Consider the following 19,263-nt stretch of genomic DNA (forward strand, 5'->3'; position numbering starts at 1 on the left):
TATCAGTGTATTAGCAAAGCACTATTTTTACACCTTCAGCAGTTATTGCAGTATGCAGCAATAGAACTGTTAGTTTGGAGTTTTGCATTTGATTACTTTGTTAGTGTAACTCTAATACTGACTGGCTCTTTGGTCTCTCAGAAAGCTGGAGAACTTTTGCTCAAGACCTTTTTAAAAAAAAAAAAAAATTCTAAGCACATCTGGCAAAACATGAAGAAATGGAGGGAGACTCTTTCACACAGTAGAGTTTATTCTGCTTAACTCACTTTCTGTAAAATTCTATTAAAACTACTATGTTCAAAGTAACAAAAATAAATAGGGCTCAGATAAAAGGGCTGACCCTCCAGAAAGCAAAGCTAACATAGATGTTAAAGATCATGAAGGTCCCCTTGCAGTTTTATCTTCCATGTGATGTGACTGACCTGCTGACTGTTTGTGTCATTTCATTTTAAGGGCGCCTCCATTTGTTTTAAAAACGTGGCATCCAAAGGAGATTTCACCAGACACAGCCAAGGATCAGTTTGCAAACACTCCAAAGTGACTCCTCAAAACTCCAATGACTGCTGAGCATTAATGATTGAATTGAATTTAGTTCCAATTAACCATTAGCATTATTGAATCAGTGGAGGCTGATTTCACTCTGTAGCTGACGTTCAGGCACAAATAAATGTCATCATTTCTCTGTTGTCTGGTGACACAGGCATCACCCCCACACCCAGTAAGGCTAATGTGCTCATTACAAAAGAATGATAGTGCTTAATACTTTCAATTTAATTAGTCAGACTTGGTGACCACAGCGGAAATAAAACGCACTTACAAGGAGACCAAAAGCAATCTTTATTTACTTCATTGGAGAAGGCAAATTATGAATAAATAATTTTCATCACTAGGCTGGGCGATGTGTTACAGTTCAGGCAAACCACTGAATCACAAATATTCATGTAGGTGGGCGTACAGCACATGCAGGAGGTAGTGTGGCTCACTGCCCCGTGTGCCCTTTTCACCAAATGCAATCACGGAAGACTTTGTTATAGAATAATAAAAGAAGGAATAATAAAAATGACATATTCTTACACTTGCAACCTCGGTATAGAAAGACAACAACAGACAACAAAGCCCTACATAAAAGGTTTGGCCTAGTTCTCTAACATGATTTTGGAATAAAGGTGGGAAGACACATGATGCCTCAACTAGTTCCCGTTCTAGCACACACTTTAAATTGCACCTGACAGGTTGATTATTTAGCAGGCTTCTCAAGGTCCAGTGGCCCTGAGCTCCAAAACACACACAAAAACAAACACTTCACTTTAGGGAAAAGGTAGGCATAATCTTTTAAGATTTTGAATGCTGGATCCAAAGTCTCTCGCTAAATGTTGGTACTGTTCTTGTAAAATATAAACTGAGGGGATGAAAGAGGAGACTGGAACCTAAGGGAATACTTTAACAAAGATATTCAAATGATGTACACAATATAGGCAAAGTAGAGGACCACATACACACCATGAAGCTCACAGTTTTTGTGCTGATGTTAATGCCACAGAAGGCTTAGGTTCCTGTCCTGCCTAAATGCTTCCACTCTGTAGTAATACCACTTACAGCTGATTCTGGAATATCTCGGCTGGACTCCAGTGAACTCTTCAGAATGGCCCATTTTCCCACAGATGCTTGTAAAAGCAGACTGCATGGCTAGGTGCTTGATTTTATCCAACTGTGCCAATGGGACTGAAAACATGTGAATTAAAACATGAAGAGGTGTTACCCAAAATTATACAAGGCAACTATTCTAAGAGTAGAATAGAAAATAACCTAAAACAGCCCTACAACATCCCTTCTGTTTCCATAAAGGGAAATATTGTGTTTGCACAACAGAGCCATTGCATCATCAGATTAGCTCACGTGTATTTGGTGCATTCATCCAATTGTGTCATTCTCCAAGGCAGGTTCTCACTGCAGCAAAGGAGTGCAGTGAGTTACAAACCTGTTTTTGATCATATAACTTCAGTTTAAACACAGCCTACACATTTGCTTCAGTGATGGAAATGTGTGAATAAGGAGGAACATCCGATCAGCCAAGATTGACAAAAAAGGCAAAAGGCTGCGAGGGTTGTGTATGTGAAGCTACACACTTGGTCATTCCCATGCAAAAGACGACACGTATGACACAACTTTAAAGAGAATGACTGCAAGGTAGACAAAGTCAGACTTCCATAAATGTGCTTGTTCTCCAGCCCACACACACACACACACACACACACACACACACACACACACTGATAAAGTTTTATTTAGATCCTGTCTGTAATCAACTGCCTTACTCGAGCAGATGCAATCTATTTTCATATTGCATTATGATTTATCAATACTACAATGATTACACAGTCATTTCATCTGTAATACAAGGAGTACCCACTGAAAAGTGTATTGTATCGCTGCAGGGAATGTCTAAACATGCACTTTTGGTTCTTTTTCTTCAGTGTTTTAAAAGGCCTATTAGTCACAATTTGGTAATTTTCCAAAACTAGAATCATTGTTAAAAGATAAAAATCATCAGATCACATAAAAGGATTTATCTTTGATTACCAACCTGTTTCATTGCCCTCAAATGACTTTGTGCTTTAAGTTTCATAGTGTGCTGATGGGAGGGACGCCCCACGAGCGTGGGAGTCACAGTCTGACTGTGGGAGGGAGGCAAAATAAACCACTGACAGAACACCAAACAAGTTAAAGACAAGAAAAGAAAATTAACTGTCTCCTGACCTGCAGGAAATTAGAAATTTGAAGTTAAAGTTTTAGAAGAAGATCAAAATGAACTGATTTCGACACATAATTCGACACAGGCGAGCAAAAAGCACCGAGGCTACAAGCGACCTGAGCTTCTGCTGTGGCAACTCAGACAAGAGTTCAACAGACAACACCAGCTTACGCATGCTCTGTTTCATAACTCACATCTGGAACAATAAAGACCTCTGGAATAGGGTCACACACCTGGATGGAAAAAAAGGGCACAAGGGATGTTTTCTTACAAAGACCTTCTCAGCCCGTCTTTTGAAACAAATTCAAGTAAAATCTGCTTCCTCTGTAAAACTGGTTTATCTGTGTTTCTGTGGGGTCCTTGAAACAACAAGATTTATCACAGATTTATGTTGCTGTGGCTTTCACTGCAGACTAAAGGAATGGGGGTTGGGGGTGTGGGAGTGTTTCAGAGTTAAGTATTGTTCTGGTCTCGGGTCTGTGCTGGTCCTGGCTGTCATTTTCCACCGTACATTCTCTCTATGTCATCCTGGTAATGTGTTTTCAGCTCCTTGCGTTTGAGCTTGAACGCATCAGTCACTAATCCTGTCTCGGGTGTCCACGGTTCTGGGCTCAGCCGGATCTTGCGGGGGATCTCAAAGCGTTCTAGCTGGGCTGCAAAGGAAGAAGAAACACGAGCTTGGTAAAAACTAGCTTGTGTCTGCAGCTCTGAGATGAAGCTTAACCCCTTCTCTGACTTTCTCACCTGCCAGTGCGGCCTCAGTAATGACCCTGAGGACGACCTCCTCCACGGCTTTGCTGTTGCACAGCTCCTCCCATGACCCTCGGATACTGTACTGGTCAACCAGAGCCAACAGGTGCTTCTGATTGGGCACCACAAAGCCAATCACGTACGTCTCGTCACTGCAGAGCAGGAAGACGAGTCAAAGAGAAAGAAAAACAGAACAGTTATTAGCTTAAACTGGTCTTCAGGATGAGGACGCTGGGCCGAATAAGGTGATGGAGCACCAGAGTGAGCAATCTTTGCAATCTTTTCGTCAGTGAGTGGCATATTTAGCCTTGTAAGGAGATGGAAAAACTACATGCTTGAGAGAGTGTGAACAGATTGCATGCTCCAAATCTCTTGACAAACAGCTGCACTGTGACCCAGAACTGAATAAATATTTCAGGCTGCAGAAACAGATCCAGGTTCTGAATCAGAAAAACAAAATGTTTTCGTGAATCTGTGGAAACACACAGAGCAGGAGGGCCTGCCACTTTTAGGGTACAAAATGAAGGTTTTTATTCCTACCGAATAATGAAAAACAGATCAGAGCCCTTTGTTGTTAGCTGAGCTTAATTCACTATAGAGATGTCAACTCTGCCTGTTGGTTATCTTGTGCAGGGCAGATACATGGAGCTTAATCAGAAAAATATTGCACCGCAGATCGTCAGACAGCCAAAACTTTAATAAACGGTCCATTCATCTTCTTCTGCTTGTCATTTGCTAGTTATTTGTCCATCACATAGCTAACACAGACACTCATGCTCACACTTATACCTTACAACCAATTTAGAGCCTTTCGGCCACAGATGTGGGCCTGTGGGTGTCCTGTGGACTGCAGCTTCAACAGAATGGATTTTTTTGGCACATCTGCTGGTTTTTTGGTTTTTTTTTTGCCTGTCCCGTTTGGTTCTTTTGCCATCAGAATTATTGTCTAAAGGCAAAGAAAGATGGTCTGTTTGATTCACCTTTGCTTTTATTGTTTATTTTATTTATTTTCATTTGCTACACACGGGACAGACATGACTGGGGGAAAGACAAGGGAGAAAGAAAGAGGGAAAGAAAAACAATGGGGAAGAGGAACGGTGATAAAGGGCAAAAAACAAAAACCAACAAAACAAACAGACAAAAAATACATATATCAATCACCTGGATCACCTGTTGAGAAAGAAAAAAGAGAAAACAAGCAAAAAAAAAAAAAAAAGCAATATAATAAACAACATCATCGCGATGATCTATGTGAATATAACAGTAAATACTAAATATTGAATATTATTGTGCAGCACGTAGAATCGACAGCGCACAGTGTGCTTTGAGGTAGGAGCCAAAAAGGGTGTAGTTTGTGTGTGTGAGCACCCGTGTGTACACCTGTGAGCATGAGCGCGCTTGTATTTAAAAGGTTCCTTCATGTAATGATCTGCTAGAGGGTGTGGGGAGCCATAGCCCCGTCCTCCAGGGCATGAAGCAGGTATGGAGGAGCTCCAGGCTCCAGACATCCAGAGGCCCTCAGAGCACAAGAGACCAAGGAAGACCAAAGGAGGGGCAACCGTTTGTTAAAGTTAAAGATTTTTAAAAAGAAACTTTCATAGGGGGACTAATAATTCTGTCCCCATCTGTATCTGTGCCAGAGGGTCCTGAGAGTGGTTGTTGTTGATGATGTGAGTCGGGCTGTGAGCTGGAAAGCTGCAGCTGACTGAGTGTTTATAGTGAGTTTATAGCAGCAACTGGAGTTAATGAAAAGATGCTGAAAAGCATGTTCATGAACATGTCGCCTGGTCTGCCGTGGTTTGTTTACAGTGGTGCTGAAACCCAGGATGGGGGCACGGCAGACTAAGGACTGGGCTGAAATTGTGGCCAAGCTGGAAGCAAACACGGAAGCAGGCAGGAGAGGGACCTGCCCAGGAAGGTCGGGCGCATGAGGGGCCTGCACAGTCGGAGGTCACAGCGCTTGAGGGTCCTTCCCCGCCGGTGCCGGAGGTCATTGCGCGCAAGGGACATGCCCAGCCCGAGGTTGGTGTGCTGTCTGGAATGGCCTCGCACTGTGCGGTCCTGCATGCTGGCCACCTGTCCAGCCGTCTGTGAGCCCCGGCTCACATCCACGCCTGCTGCGGTGCCGCCACTGACCTGGGGTGGCCCCCAGACCAGCTCCGAGGCCGCTGCTGGACACGTGCCCCTGGGCCCATCTCGTCACCAGTGCCACTGGATACGCGGGCGGCCACCTGAACTCACACCTCCCTGTCGCTGGGCTAGGGGCTGGGGGCGCCGACAGTCCGGGCTGATTGCCTCTCGCGCTTGTGTGGGGGGAGTAGGTTCAGCCAGATGGCTCCCTGGCCTCAATCGGGTCATGGGGGTATGTGGCGGGGCGTGGTCTGCGGTGCCACTGCAGGGGAGGCGGACGCACCTGAGTGGCATCCGCAATCACGCCTTGCTGGTATAAAGAGTCCGTACTGGGTCCTGTCAGGTGTTGCTGTTGTTGTTAGTGTGTGTGGCTGGGAGTTGCAAAGCTTCAGCCAAACAGTGTGTAAAAAGGAACCGTGTGAGTTAATAAAAAGTTAATGCTGAAAAGCATGAAAATGTCATTAGGTCTGCCGTGGTATGTTTACAATTATAGATTATGGAAAAGAAGCTAATGCGAGAGGTCTATTTTATAATTAAAAGTCAAACCAATACGACGATCTAAAAGAACAGGATCCACAGAGATAATAAAGGTTTCAGTGGATCTGTAAACTACTCTTATGTATATTTCACTGCCCCACTCCTCACACACCTGTTGGCATAGGCACAGATGTTATCGATCAGAGGGCAGTTCTTCAGCATGGCCTCCACCTTTCCCAGGGAAACGTACTCTCCTGCCTGCAGCTTCACCAAGTCTTTCTTACGATCTGGAAACACAGCAAAGGGAGCAGCCTGTAAAAAGTGTGTATGTCCATGCATAGATGTGGCCATATCTTAAAAAGAAAGGAGGAAGTGAGATAGAAGGATTTTCTACTCAGCTGTGTGCATCTGAACAAAATCATCTTGATAAAAGAGGAAAGTTGGGGGCTGGGGCTGGCTCACTGAAGTAAACAGAAACGTGAAATCATCCTAGGATGTGAAGTAAAACGTGATTTGTTAAAAGCTTTTCTGACACACTGATAAATGGCAAGTGGAGATGAAAGGTTGTCTGGAACAAGACCAAGCATGAGAGTCACAACTTTGAGAATGTGAACTTCAGACTTAGTGGCGATAAAAACCAGGATAAGACCTTCTCATTCTACACACTCCACCCACACACACACCTCCTCATGCCTCCTCACCAATGATCTTGAGACAGCCGTCTTCCTGAAACTCTCCAATGTCGCCTGTACTGAACCAACGCTGGCCGTTCTCGTCTACAAAGAAGTCCTCTTGGTTTTTTGCATCCTTCTTGTAGTATCCCATGGTTACGTTGGGCCCACCAATCAGAATCTCTCCCCTGGGATGAGGCTTGTCAGTGCTACGGTATCCACCTAAAAGCATTAGCGGATTAGAAATGAAAAAACTTTTATTGGACTGAATCTGCTACATCATAACACTGCTGAGAAACAAAAAAACCCAAAAATCAGATGGTATGTTTACTTAAAATTCTATTTTTACTCTGCAAGGAGTAAACTCAACTTGATAAGTATCAAAACTTCAACAGAGTGCAATGAAAGTGAGTTATGATTCCTTACGTAAAAAGTGGAGAGACCAGTGCTGTCCTTACAAGGTTACAGAGCAATGCTCAAAGTCCCACCATGCAGGGAAATGTGAAAGAAAGTGTTGGATCAAGTGCGTATGTGTGTAAAAGATGACCCATAAAGAAACAAAACATGCAGACTGATGTTTTTTTGAATATGAATGCAAATGACCGTGTTTATATCATCATAAAATGTGCGTGTGTATGTGCGTAGTGCCTCTCCCAGTCTCACTCACCCTCCACCCAGTCTTTAAGCTTGATCTCACAGCACACCAGCGGTCCTCCCACTCTCCCAGTGCTGTAATCCCACACTAGAACAGATAACACATAGATACACGCACATATCAGGAAGCACACTAGCATCAAGGCACAACATTTATTGCCATAGCAACACGACCTGACTTGCTCCCTCACCATGGAAACCCCATCCCTAAGGAGCGTTCGCAACTTAGTGTTTTCCTGACTCAGATGACCACAGTGGATTTGATGGGTCTGTTGGTCTGGTCTGCCTGGGAAAGGCTGATAGGGTTTCTTACATTTCGCAAACGCTTTGGCAGTGGAACAGATAGATTAATTCATATCTGATTATTGGGACAGACATTGGCACCGTAGTTATGTGAAACATTCTTGGTCTTCATGTTTATGAGGGAATGGAGACTCTCACTTGTGTCTCTTTTGTTTTCTTTTACAAAACTCATAAAATTTCACATTCATTGCTTTTTCTTTTTCCTTTTTTTGAAACTTGATAGGGTCTCAGTGTAGCGTGACTTATTGCTAATGTTGATTTTTCCACACCACTCTGCTGAAAACAGATAATATACTCCCTTTTTTTGTTTACTGCAACCCACGCACTGTATATCTACTAATTATTTTCCTCTCATCCATTTTCCCATCCTGGCTATAAGGCCTCTTTCCCTCTTTGTGTTCTCCCCCTGTTTTTATCTCTGCTTTCAGGCTGTCAAAGCTGACGGGAATTTCATGGGGAAAAACCACAAAATAGGAGGGTGCCAGGACTTGATTGGAAAAATATGGGAAATTGAGGAAAAACTGGTAGTAAGTATATTTTTATGTTACGTGCCTGGGCTCTATAGATGTAAATTAGCAGCTTTACTAAAACCCAGCATGTTTGCATCTTATATATTCACACTGATATCCAGTAATATGGAATATCCCTGTTAAATAAACAAATAAACACAACAAGCTAGCAATTTTGCCTGAGAAAATGTGATTTGTGAAATTCCAAGGATGCCTAAAATATTGGCAATATCCCATTTTTATTCTTACATATCATGATAAAATCAGCAATTCAGTGTAATACTGTACATAAACAGTTTCTGTCCCTCTGTTTGTCTTTCTTCCACTGCACACAGACTAAGCATAACGTAACAGTGGTTTGGAGTGTTGCTTCCAGCTGTTTATGAAGCGGGGGTCCTGTCTGTGACTTTATTAAATGCCTGCAGATTTACAGGGTAACCTGCAGTAGCGCTGCCCATTTCGGTATCCACAAAGCACAATGGTAAAATGTGACCTTAAAATTATTTCTCCCTCTATGATCACTAAAGGAGGTCTGTAGCTTTAGCTATGCTGAGATTTTTAGGTACACTTAGCAGTAGCTACTACAGTCTAGTACCATTGTAGTGAGGCATTTCCCTTGTTTAGTCTAGCCTCGTTTATAAAAATAGGGTCAGCAGAATAATAGACACAACTGTGAGTGTGTCACAATGATACCGATGCAATCGGTGATCATACAGCTGAATCAAAGCATGTGTAAAACAGTTAAAAAAAACAGGACTTTACTGAACTGAATTAGTTAAACTGGTTGAAGCTAATAAACTGACAAGTGAGTGTATTTTTTTCATTTGCACAGGACAGATGGGAACTGTGATCTACTGACTGATTGTTGCCAAATAGGATACAGGAATTTTACACTGAATGGGTTCAGCTCACATTAGAAATACTGATGACCGGCAGTGCTAACACTCAGACTCGGAGTAGCTACACCTGTGGTATGAATATTAAAGTCCTTGGTGATTTTCAGAAAACTTGACCTCTGACCTAGGACTGGGCGATATATCGAGTTTTTTAAAAATATCGATATATTTTTATACGAGATATAAGATGTGACAATATCGTTTATATCGATATAGTATATGTTACGTTATAATTATACTTGTGGAGCCGCACGTTTGCCTCTCTTTCGTCCACTTTTGTCTCTACGCAACGTTACTCGGCCTCACCTCTCCTTCACTGAACACAACTCCCCCTCCCCCATAGCTTCACCTGCAGGCAACGACAAGATGGACACGGCAAATCTCCGTTAACGAGTTACCGCGGATCGCCCCGTGCATGAGGCTGGATGGCGTCAACGTGTTAGCGAGCTAACCGCACTAACGACATGCAGGGGCTGCATGGCCTAAAATCCTTTCATTTTCTCAAAAATCGACAGTGCGCCTTATGTATGAATTCTGGTTGTGCTTACTGACTGCGAACCGATTTTATGTGGTACACGGCGCTCAGCAATCTGTCAAAAAAATGTTTTAGTACGACTTTGGTAAGCTACGGAGCTGCACCGCTTGATGGATTGTCGGCGCATTACGGCTACCGTAGTCTGGAGCTTAGTGGAGTAATACGTACTCTGCTTCAACGTAATATTACCGTATTGTGTGTGTATAAGGACGACAAATGACACCTGTTAAGAGACATGGTTACGAAGCGGATTTCAAACTCAAGGCTGTCAGTCACGCAGTAGAACTTGGGAACAGAGCAGCTGTGAAATCTGTCTGTCTTTGTTATTATGCTCAGCATCTTTTAGTTTACATTTTGACTGCACAATTGTGAGCTTTTTGTTATGCACAAAAACAACATTGTTTTCTTTTATTTATGGAGCATTATTATTTAATAAATGCTGATAATTTATTTTTGAGTAATTTCTTCATGTACATCTACGCTGTATGTTAATAAAAGCGCCTGTGTGACATCTGGGACACAGCTTTGACTAAGAACTCTTTTTGTTCTTACCTTATGGCTTTAAAAAAAAATATCGAGATATATATCGTATATCGCCATCCAGCTAAAAAATATCGAGATATGAATTTTGGGTCATATCGCCCAGTCCTACTCTGACCTTGACATGGGTTGAGATCACAGAGATTTGAACTCATCTGAGATTTTTAACAGATGCACCTTTGGTATAAGTTTGAAAAATTACATCCGCTCGCTCTCGATTGATCAATTTTCATATTCATCAACTTGGGTGTCCATCCCGTCCGCTCACTCGGTGGGGTGATGACAATACGTCATCAGCCTTTTAGGGCTGAGGGGTAAAAATTAATGACATAAAATGTTTTCGTTTTTCTAATTTGTGAGTGGTTTGAAATTTTACATATACTGCCTGCATGCTAACTGCATGCCTACTGTAAGATTTCCATTCATGCTCACGCTCGCTAATGGTTCCAGCTCCACAGGTCTCCGTCAGGCCGTATCCTTGACCCACTGGGCAGCAGAAACACACATTCATGAAACGCTGCGTGGCTGCTGAGAGTGGCGCTCCACCTGAAAGCAACACCCGTGTCCGTCCTCCTAGCAGAGAGCGGACTTTCCTGAACACCAGTCTGGATGAACAAAGGAGGAAAGACATGAAGAAATTATGACTTTTAAATATTCCTTGAGAGTCCAAGCTGCAAATGCAACAGTAACACCTTGTCTCCATACCTGTCACACAGTGGTGTGCTGTATCCTTTGGCGAGCTGCTCCAGTTTGTAGTTGTATGCCAGAATGAAGAGTGTTCGCTGAACACAGTTCATCTCCTCGACCTTGGTCATCACGTTCTTATAGATACGGTCCATGATCTCCTGAAGTCAGGAGGCGGAACAGGGTGAAAAGAAAAAGAGCATTATTATGTAAAAGGTAACAATAAGAGCAACAATTAAGACTGATACAGATACAGAGAAAAGACTAAAATGATGGTTAAGAAATGTAATTTTTATATTTAACCTATAAGTGAACTTACAGCTGTGATTAAAGGTGATTATACTGGAGTCAGAAAAGAAAAGATATATCTCTGGCCTGAAGCAGAACCTGAGCAATGCTGGATTTTACAGACCAGTGCAAGTTTATATGGTGCAAAAAGATCCCAATATAAATATCTAAGCCAATATTTTTTTCTTAGAATCATTTGGTAAATAAATCAGTGAGAGTTTATTAAAGTTTTTTTGAAAGCACGGAAAAGAATCCAGCCATTGTAAGTTGGAGCACGCTCTGCTGGACAGACTATGCGATGACACTGGTTCTAATGTTACCCTAAGCATGTTTTTCAACATTAATGTGCAGAAATAATGTTTGACATCTAAACCAACATATACACTGATAGCAATATCCCTGTCACAGGACGACAATAGGAGTTAACCTTCATGTTGGGTGGGCTCAGACATATGGTCCCTGCTTTGGAGGTATTTAAACAAGACTAATGTTTAAATACCTCCAACACTAATGTGTTCAAAACCCCCAAATCTCATATTTAAGCAACTGTATAAAACAAAAAAAAAGATCAACACAAGCACACATGCAAGTGTGCTCCTCAAATCTGGTTTCATAACTATAAGGTTCCCCAATGGATATCTAATGTGTTTCTAATTTCTATGTGACCTACAAAACTAAAAAAAAACAAAACAAAAGCAAACCAGAAGAGGGAATCTCTCTTTGGAATAAACAAAACCATGTGGTAAACCCACTACTAACTGTGGCCCTAAACATCAGATTGGATTTTTTTATATTTATTTTTTGACATTTAGCCTTTGTTGGATAGGAAAGTACGGAAACACGGTAGGGGGACAACACACAGGAAAGGATTGGAGCAGACTCAAACCCAGGCCCCTGCAGTGGCAGCAGCTCAACCAGGTGAGCTAATGCAGCTCCTTCTGAGCTCCTTTGTTTAAAGTATAACAATATGCGAGATAAGCAACAAAGCACAACATTTGGGACTTCCTTGGAACAGCTTTCACTGATACATTACAGGAGAATTATCACCAGAATGAGCACCTGTATTCATCTCTATTCTGATTTACACTAAGTTTCATCTCAAGTACTTTCAGAGCATCAAACAGCAGACAGACTCAGTTAGAAACGAGCTGGTGAACGTTAAGCAGCAGAGGATGCAGATATTTTTCCACAGGAGTCCAAGAACAGAGTAAAAAAAAGGAAGTATCACATTTCAATCTGCCTGGTGGCCAGAAACTTGGAGGCCCTAATGAATGCACATGTTTTTCTGTTAATGCTGGATAACTAAGCCACTGTCGGCCATACCAACTCAAACTATCTTCTGTAAAATGCCCCAAATGCCTTAGCCCAACATTCACAACAAATATCTTCTTGGCTAAGAACAGGGTGAAGTGGTGCTAGGAACATGACGGTACAAGGAAGAGGAAAGTCAATCATGGGAAGTGGTATCAATTTGTATTACCAAAGGGACTGTGGTGCAGAGAACAGAAACCCACAGATCAAGAGCACTTCATCATCTACATCGGTGTCGACAAAAGGCTGGACATGGTGAAATGGGGGAAAGGGCACAAACAAACCCCCCTCCCACCAAAAAAACAATAAAAACCAGCTGGTCCCGGTGGGTTTGTGCATGTGTGTGTACGTGTGTGCATGAAGCAGTGAGAGAGGAAGTCGACACAGGATCCATGCAGCCGTCTGTTGTCATATCACAGCAAACAATTTGTATGTGTGTGCGTGTCGTGGGGATAACCACATGGGGCTTTCTCACGTTCTGTTTACAGCTGTGAATGGTTCCAGAAACTGGGGCCCTCTGGCCTTTACACTACGACCACTGGGAGAGTGTGTGTGTGTCTCCATGTGAGTGAGAGGGAGAGAAGAGTGCATCCTGTATTGAATACAACTAGCTCGTTAGATGACATTCATTTTCAGGCGTCATCAGTATTGGCAATGGTCACAGTCAAACATCTGCAGTCTGTTCACTTTTGAACAACTGGTAGGTTAGCAAATGTAACTTTTTAGCCTAATAATACAGTTAAAACAATATGTGTTTTTATACATGCAAATACAGTCTGAACTTGTGCATCAAACTGGTAAAGTTTTATAAAAAAGGAAAAGAACTTTGAGGCCACAATGTACACAAATTTGCTCATTATGGAATGTCATATTAATTTGGAGCTTTTAATGCTTTCTTTTTTTCTGTTCTTTTTCCAGACATCTTTAATGAGGCAAAGAAAAAAAAAAGAAGAATTGGCTGCACAAGTTTGAATTTCTCTTGGTTTTTCTCAAATTCTCTACACAGAATCAAAAGATTACATAGATTGCTGTCCATGTATAATTGCAACACGCAGTTTCTCTTTGCTAGCATAAAAATAATTTATTTCATAACACTCTTTCACTCACTCATTTCCCTCTGGGATCAAGTTCTGATTCTGATTAGATGCCTTCTGGAGAGAAGTTTTATGGTGAGACGAGATAAAGACTTGGCTATGTGGCCACAATGATAAGAGATATGTGGAGGAGTAAAGGTGAGGTTTTCAGTGAGAAGCTCAACTTCTGAAAAACAACCCCACACCATAATCCCCCTTCCACCAAACTTTACACTTTACCGTTCTCCTGGCAACCACCAAACCCAGACTCGTTCATCGGATTGAGAGACCGAGAGGCGTAATTCGTCACTCCAGACAACAGTGGCGGCATGCCTTATACCACTGCATAAGTGCTTGATTTTATTCACCTGTGACTAGAATATCTGAATTCAATGATTTGGATGTGTGAGTGAAGACATTTGGGAACATGTTGTACAAGTTTCCTTCCTAGAAAAAGAACAATGAAGAAATAATTAAAAGCCCCCAAATTACCACGACCTTTATGCCCATGTTGAGTAGATGTAAACCTCTGACCACAACTGTGGTCAGAACTACTATGGCTGTAGATATAGCTGTTATAGCTTTCTGAATTGAAGCATGGATTGGACTTTAAAGTATTCCAAAAATACTACAGCCTCCAAAACACAATTTCAGTGTATGAATTTTGTAGAATGTCCCGGGAAGAGACACATATCCTTTTGGAGTTGTGTCAGGATGAGCATCCAGCATAAAACTCTTCCAAATCAAGTATGTGGCGCTACCCGCTGTGACAACTCCTTGTGAATAAGGACGTGGGTGTAGAATGGGGGAAAATTAAGATACTGCAAGCTGGAAAATGCAAACTAAAAGACACTTTAACAGTAAAATATAATATAATTAAGACTTCTTTTGGACCTGTAGACACCCTGTTTCTCCATCACGACTGAACAGAGTGCTAAATTTTGTTGACTCTGAGTATTTGTATGAATATCTCTCTGCAGCAAAGCACAATAAAATTACAACCAGAAGAACCTTCAAAAGCGTGAACACTTGGATTCATTTGAAGTCATGTTTCAGGCCACAGTCTGAATGTTAGTCCATCATATACTATCATTTCCCCCCCCTTTTAATAATAATCACTTCATACACATCATACATCTACCAAGTAGCTGCTAAATGTGGTTTTTGGTTTAGAGCAAATGGGGGGGGGGGGGGGGGGGGGACTCTTTCACTTAAAACAGCCATCTGCAGCATTTCTACCAGACCAAAAGCTGTGTGCTGTAAAAGGAAAGTGAAAAGACTCTGAAACAAACAACTTGTAGCTACAAATGACCTAATTTCACATTAAAGTTTTTATTTGCATTAACTGTGTAAAATGTTAAAAATGTCCTCGTGATTACAGCAGCTTAAATTCTGACATATTCTGACTATCTTGGGGTGTTCTTTAATAAACAAACTGTAAAAATTTTTAAGCAAAGCCCATCTCGGAGTCCTTACTGCTGAAATTGATTAATTAGTAAAATTTACTTCAAAGACAAGCAGCACTAGGCAACCACAAATATTCAACTTAGACCCCTAGAAATCAAACATTGTCTGGTGATTAAAAGCAGCATTGACCATTGGTAGGATGTATATTACGTCAGACCAAGATCCAGCAGATCCAAGACTGCTGGACTCTATCACTGCTATTCTATGAGTAAACCTTGTGCACAGGCCTCAAACGCAAGCCAGCAGCATTGTTTGACACACAGACTCAAGTCGAGTGAGTGATACTGTTATTGTTAATGGTAATGGTTCTCTAACATTATACTGGACAGTGCATTATAACATACCGGGACAGCTGCCATCAGAGTGGGCTGGAGCATACTGGTGTCTCCTTTGCTTCCTTTCTTGATCTTTGTTGACTTAGAGTGGGAGAAAGGAACATCAATTGATAATTTAAATTATTACATTTGTAATTAGCTGTTACCTCATTTTTGGGTTTGTTTTGCACATATTTGGACTGAAATGATGTCTAAAAATCTACTAGCTCCAGTAATATACAGTCATGAAAAAGTAAAAGTATCCCCTCTGTCCACTTTAAGCTTGTTTTTGTATCAGTACATAACAGAAAAATAATCTGATGTTTAGCAGGATCTAAAATTATTTAAATACAACCTCAGATGAATATGTTATATTGGTTCATTATTTATTTAACAAAAAGTATGCCCCCGCTGTTTCCACAGGAATTCAGAGGGTAAATAGCAAGCATGTCCTGCAAATCAAACGCATGTTTAGAACTGATCATCTGCAAGTATGAGCACCTCTATAAAACCAGAAGTTTTAGCAGTTTGCTGGTCTCGAGTACCCACATGAGTGTTGACAGATGCAGTGGAGGAAAGACATCAGAAATGATCTTAGAAGAGTAATTGTTAGTGCTCATCAGTCTGGGAAGGGTTATCAGGTCATCTCCAAACTATTTGAACTCCATCATTCTGCAGCGAGAAAGATTATTCACAAGTGGAAAACATTCAAGACAGCTGTCCATCTTCCCAGGAGTGGACGTCCCAGCAAATTCACCCCAAGGTCAGACAGAGCAATCCTCAGAGAAACTGCAAAAAAACCAAGAGCTAAATCTCAGACTCTACAGGCCTTTAACCCTTAAACTTCAGGTCAGTATAATTAGAAAGAGAAGTATTTTTTATTTGGAAGGGTTGTCCGAAGAAAGCCTCGCAACTAAACTTCCGCAACAATGTCCTTTGGACAGATGAGACCAAAGTGGAGATGTCTGGCCATACACATCACAATCACCTTATATTAACTGTATACCAACTGTATAAGGTTTCATGATTTGAGCTTGTTTTTAAGCCACATGACCTGGGCACTCCTTGGATACCAAAGTATTCTACAGCCCTGTGTGAGGCCATCTGTTCAACAATTAAAGCTTGGCTGAAATTGGATCATGCAAAAGGATAATGATCCTAATTTTAGCAGCAAATCTACAAAAAATGGCTGAAAAGAGGAAGAAATCAAGGTGCTGCATTGGTCCAGTCAAAGTCCAGACCTCAGCCTGACTGAAATGCTATGGCTAAGAGACCGGCGCATAAAGGTATCACAAACCTCAATGAGCTGAAGCACGATTGTAAAGAAGAGTGGGCCAAAATTCCTCCACAATGATGTGAGAGACTGATAAAGTCAGGAAGTTACTGTTGCTAAACGAGGTTCTACAAGCTGCTGAATCATGATGTATCCTTAGTTTTTCACACAATGCTTCTACATGTTGGCTTAGTTTTTTGTTGAATGAATAATGAGACAGTGTAATGTCGTGTGTTCTTATTCATCTGATGTGGTGTTTAAATAATTTCAGAACATGGTAAAGATGTCCTGATATATAAAATCTTAGAACAGACAAAGGGTGTACTTTCTTTTTCACCACTATATATTGAATATAAAATACATGAAAGGTAACCCTAAAACCAGAATGCACTTCAGATGATACAGATGAGAGGTTTTATTACCTGGTCAGCAAGAGTCTGAGGTGATGAATAGCCAATCCTACAGCCATGAGACACACATACGAGCTCTGCACTGAGCTCCAGTACATGGGCAAGAGGCAGGTAGCCGATATAGGTGTCTTCTTCACTAAAAACACACGCAAACTTCAAAAACCCGGATTTGATGTGGGCTATTAAATGTTTGAGACTACCGCAAACATGAAGGTCTTAGGGTCATCCCATCTCAAGTCAGACAATTTTTAGAAGGCTTCCTGCATGACCTTTCCCAATTTGCGTAAAAATTTTAGCTTCATATATCATATATCAAATACTTTTCAAGATATATATATCGATATATGTATTTTTTGTATTGTTCAAACATTGCCACAGATTTCAATGTGCAAGACAAACTGCAGGAAAGTGGGTCAACGGGCGTTTGGAAAAAAATATTTAAAAAGGTATTTGTTAAAAAAAGCTGAAATTAACAGCAATCATTACAGTTTGTATATTCACTTCGAATTTAGTTGGCTGATTTGAGACAGAATGACCCTTTAGTGAAATTAATCAGACTATTAATAACTATTGCAAAACATATTCATCTCAACACAAGTAACAACCAAATTTTGGGGAAATTTCCATTTTAGTGAACATGTTGCACATTCAAGCCATGAATGAGGGGGAGGTTTACATAGCCGTGTTACTTAATCCACAAAGGAAAGCCAACATTTTCATAAGATCGACTGAGACTGTCACTACTAAACCCCTTTAACCTCCATCCATCTCACCCTGACTCCTTTTCTCCCACATTGTTCCTCTACTCATACTAAGCTCCCTCCCTTTTCTGTTTCCTCTCACTCCCATCTTAATCCCCGGAGACGGGTCAGTTTCTCTTTTAATATAAGCAATTGAGCTGCATGATGATACCAGCTGAACAAGCATATTTCCCATAATGTTAGTTAAAATATTCCTTTGAAACATGCAGAAGAGAGAAATTTGAACATTGACCTCAGCTTAGTTTTGATTACAGACTTCCCGACTATTTCTTCTGCTTCCAGTAATCCAGTGCATCACACTCTTCTGGTAATGAACAAACCTAAAATGGCATGTTCTAATCTGTATGTTTGCTGGCTGGTGATTCTGCTTGGACGTGTAGCAGAGGAGATGAGCTGCTTTGGAAAGTGAATTTCCCTGCAATACTGCCTCCATATTTTACAAACAGATGAGTCAAAAATCATCACATTTAAAACCAAAAACTCTGAGACCATACCCCGGGGTGTAATATAACAAGTACGTTTGAGGTCTTTACCACAGGTTGGGAATCCTCTCGGCCATTCCTGTAATCCCAGCGATGATGTTGCTGTGGGAGATCATAACGCCCTTTGGAATGCCTGTGGATCCGCTGGTGTACATGATGACTGCAATGTCCGAGGGCAGCGGGGCCTTGCGCTCACGTGTTGCTGGAATGTCAACAGAGAAAGCCCCAAAACATACACACTCAATGTGGCAGAACTGGATTAATGGTTTATAGCACAACAATGAACCAATTTTTAAACAATCCCCAGAAACACGGTTCATTTGTTGTGTGTGCGCTGGCTAAAAAAGTCTTTTTGTATGTAGGAAAAACCTCATGACTTAAGCGTCAAACACACAGAAAGGTTAAATGGTTATCTCAGAAATTAAATAACCTAATTTCAATTAATCAGGTAACACATGTGGCACAATGCAGAGTTTAAATAAGTGCGTTCGCCAAAAACACAATTTTCACCTGTTCATTCATCTTTTCTCTTTCTCATGTCGTTTGCTGCTGTCTGTCCTTTCTTATCTATTCTTTTCTCCCTCCTTACACTCTTCCTTATGCTCGGTTGTTCCTCTTTAATCATGGTTGCCCCTTTTTTTTAAACTATTTGAGCTGTGTCCATTTGATAACAAGTATGTTAACAGTATGGTGTGTGCAGACTTTAAAAACTGTGTGCAGGTCCAAATCTTCTTTCAGGCCAACATATTTGTGTGAGAATGATTTTCTAGCGGTCACGTGGCGTGCACAAGGCTGAGGGTGAATGTTGGCATAAATTTCAGATTTTCACGTATCGGTCCTCAAAAAAACATCGCTGAGTAACAGACATTACACATCAGTTAGTCAAGTATTTATGTTCATCTTGATGATTTGACACCAGATGCGATTAGCACTGGCTAAGACAAACATTGTACGGTTATATATTGTAGTGACCTGTCAATCAC

The 19,263-nt window shown here is 41.3% G+C and overlaps 1 protein-coding gene across 1 annotated transcript in view; it reads right to left on the bottom strand.

Annotated features, from left to right (window-relative positions):
• Positions 1–259: 259 nt before the first annotated feature.
• Positions 260–19,263, bottom strand: part of acsl3a (acyl-CoA synthetase long chain family member 3a) — a 42,991-nt gene continuing 23,987 nt past the window's right edge. Inside the window, exons 6-15 of the mRNA XM_063493670.1 lie at positions 18,332–18,482; positions 17,050–17,173; positions 15,385–15,456; positions 10,923–11,062; positions 10,650–10,822; positions 7,448–7,522; positions 6,811–7,002; positions 6,282–6,396; positions 3,497–3,654; positions 260–3,405 (exon numbers count right to left, since the gene is read on the bottom strand). Of these exons, the coding sequence (XP_063349740.1) occupies positions 3,248–3,405; positions 3,497–3,654; positions 6,282–6,396; positions 6,811–7,002; positions 7,448–7,522; positions 10,650–10,822; positions 10,923–11,062; positions 15,385–15,456; positions 17,050–17,173; positions 18,332–18,482 (1,358 nt within the window). The 3' untranslated portion in view covers positions 260–3,247. The remainder of the gene's footprint in view (positions 3,406–3,496; positions 3,655–6,281; positions 6,397–6,810; positions 7,003–7,447; positions 7,523–10,649; positions 10,823–10,922; positions 11,063–15,384; positions 15,457–17,049; positions 17,174–18,331; positions 18,483–19,263) is intronic.

The sequence above is a fragment of the Pelmatolapia mariae genome, linkage group LG14 (assembly GCF_036321145.2).
Source record: "Pelmatolapia mariae isolate MD_Pm_ZW linkage group LG14, Pm_UMD_F_2, whole genome shotgun sequence".
NCBI classification, from domain to species: domain Eukaryota; kingdom Metazoa; phylum Chordata; class Actinopteri; order Cichliformes; family Cichlidae; genus Pelmatolapia; species Pelmatolapia mariae.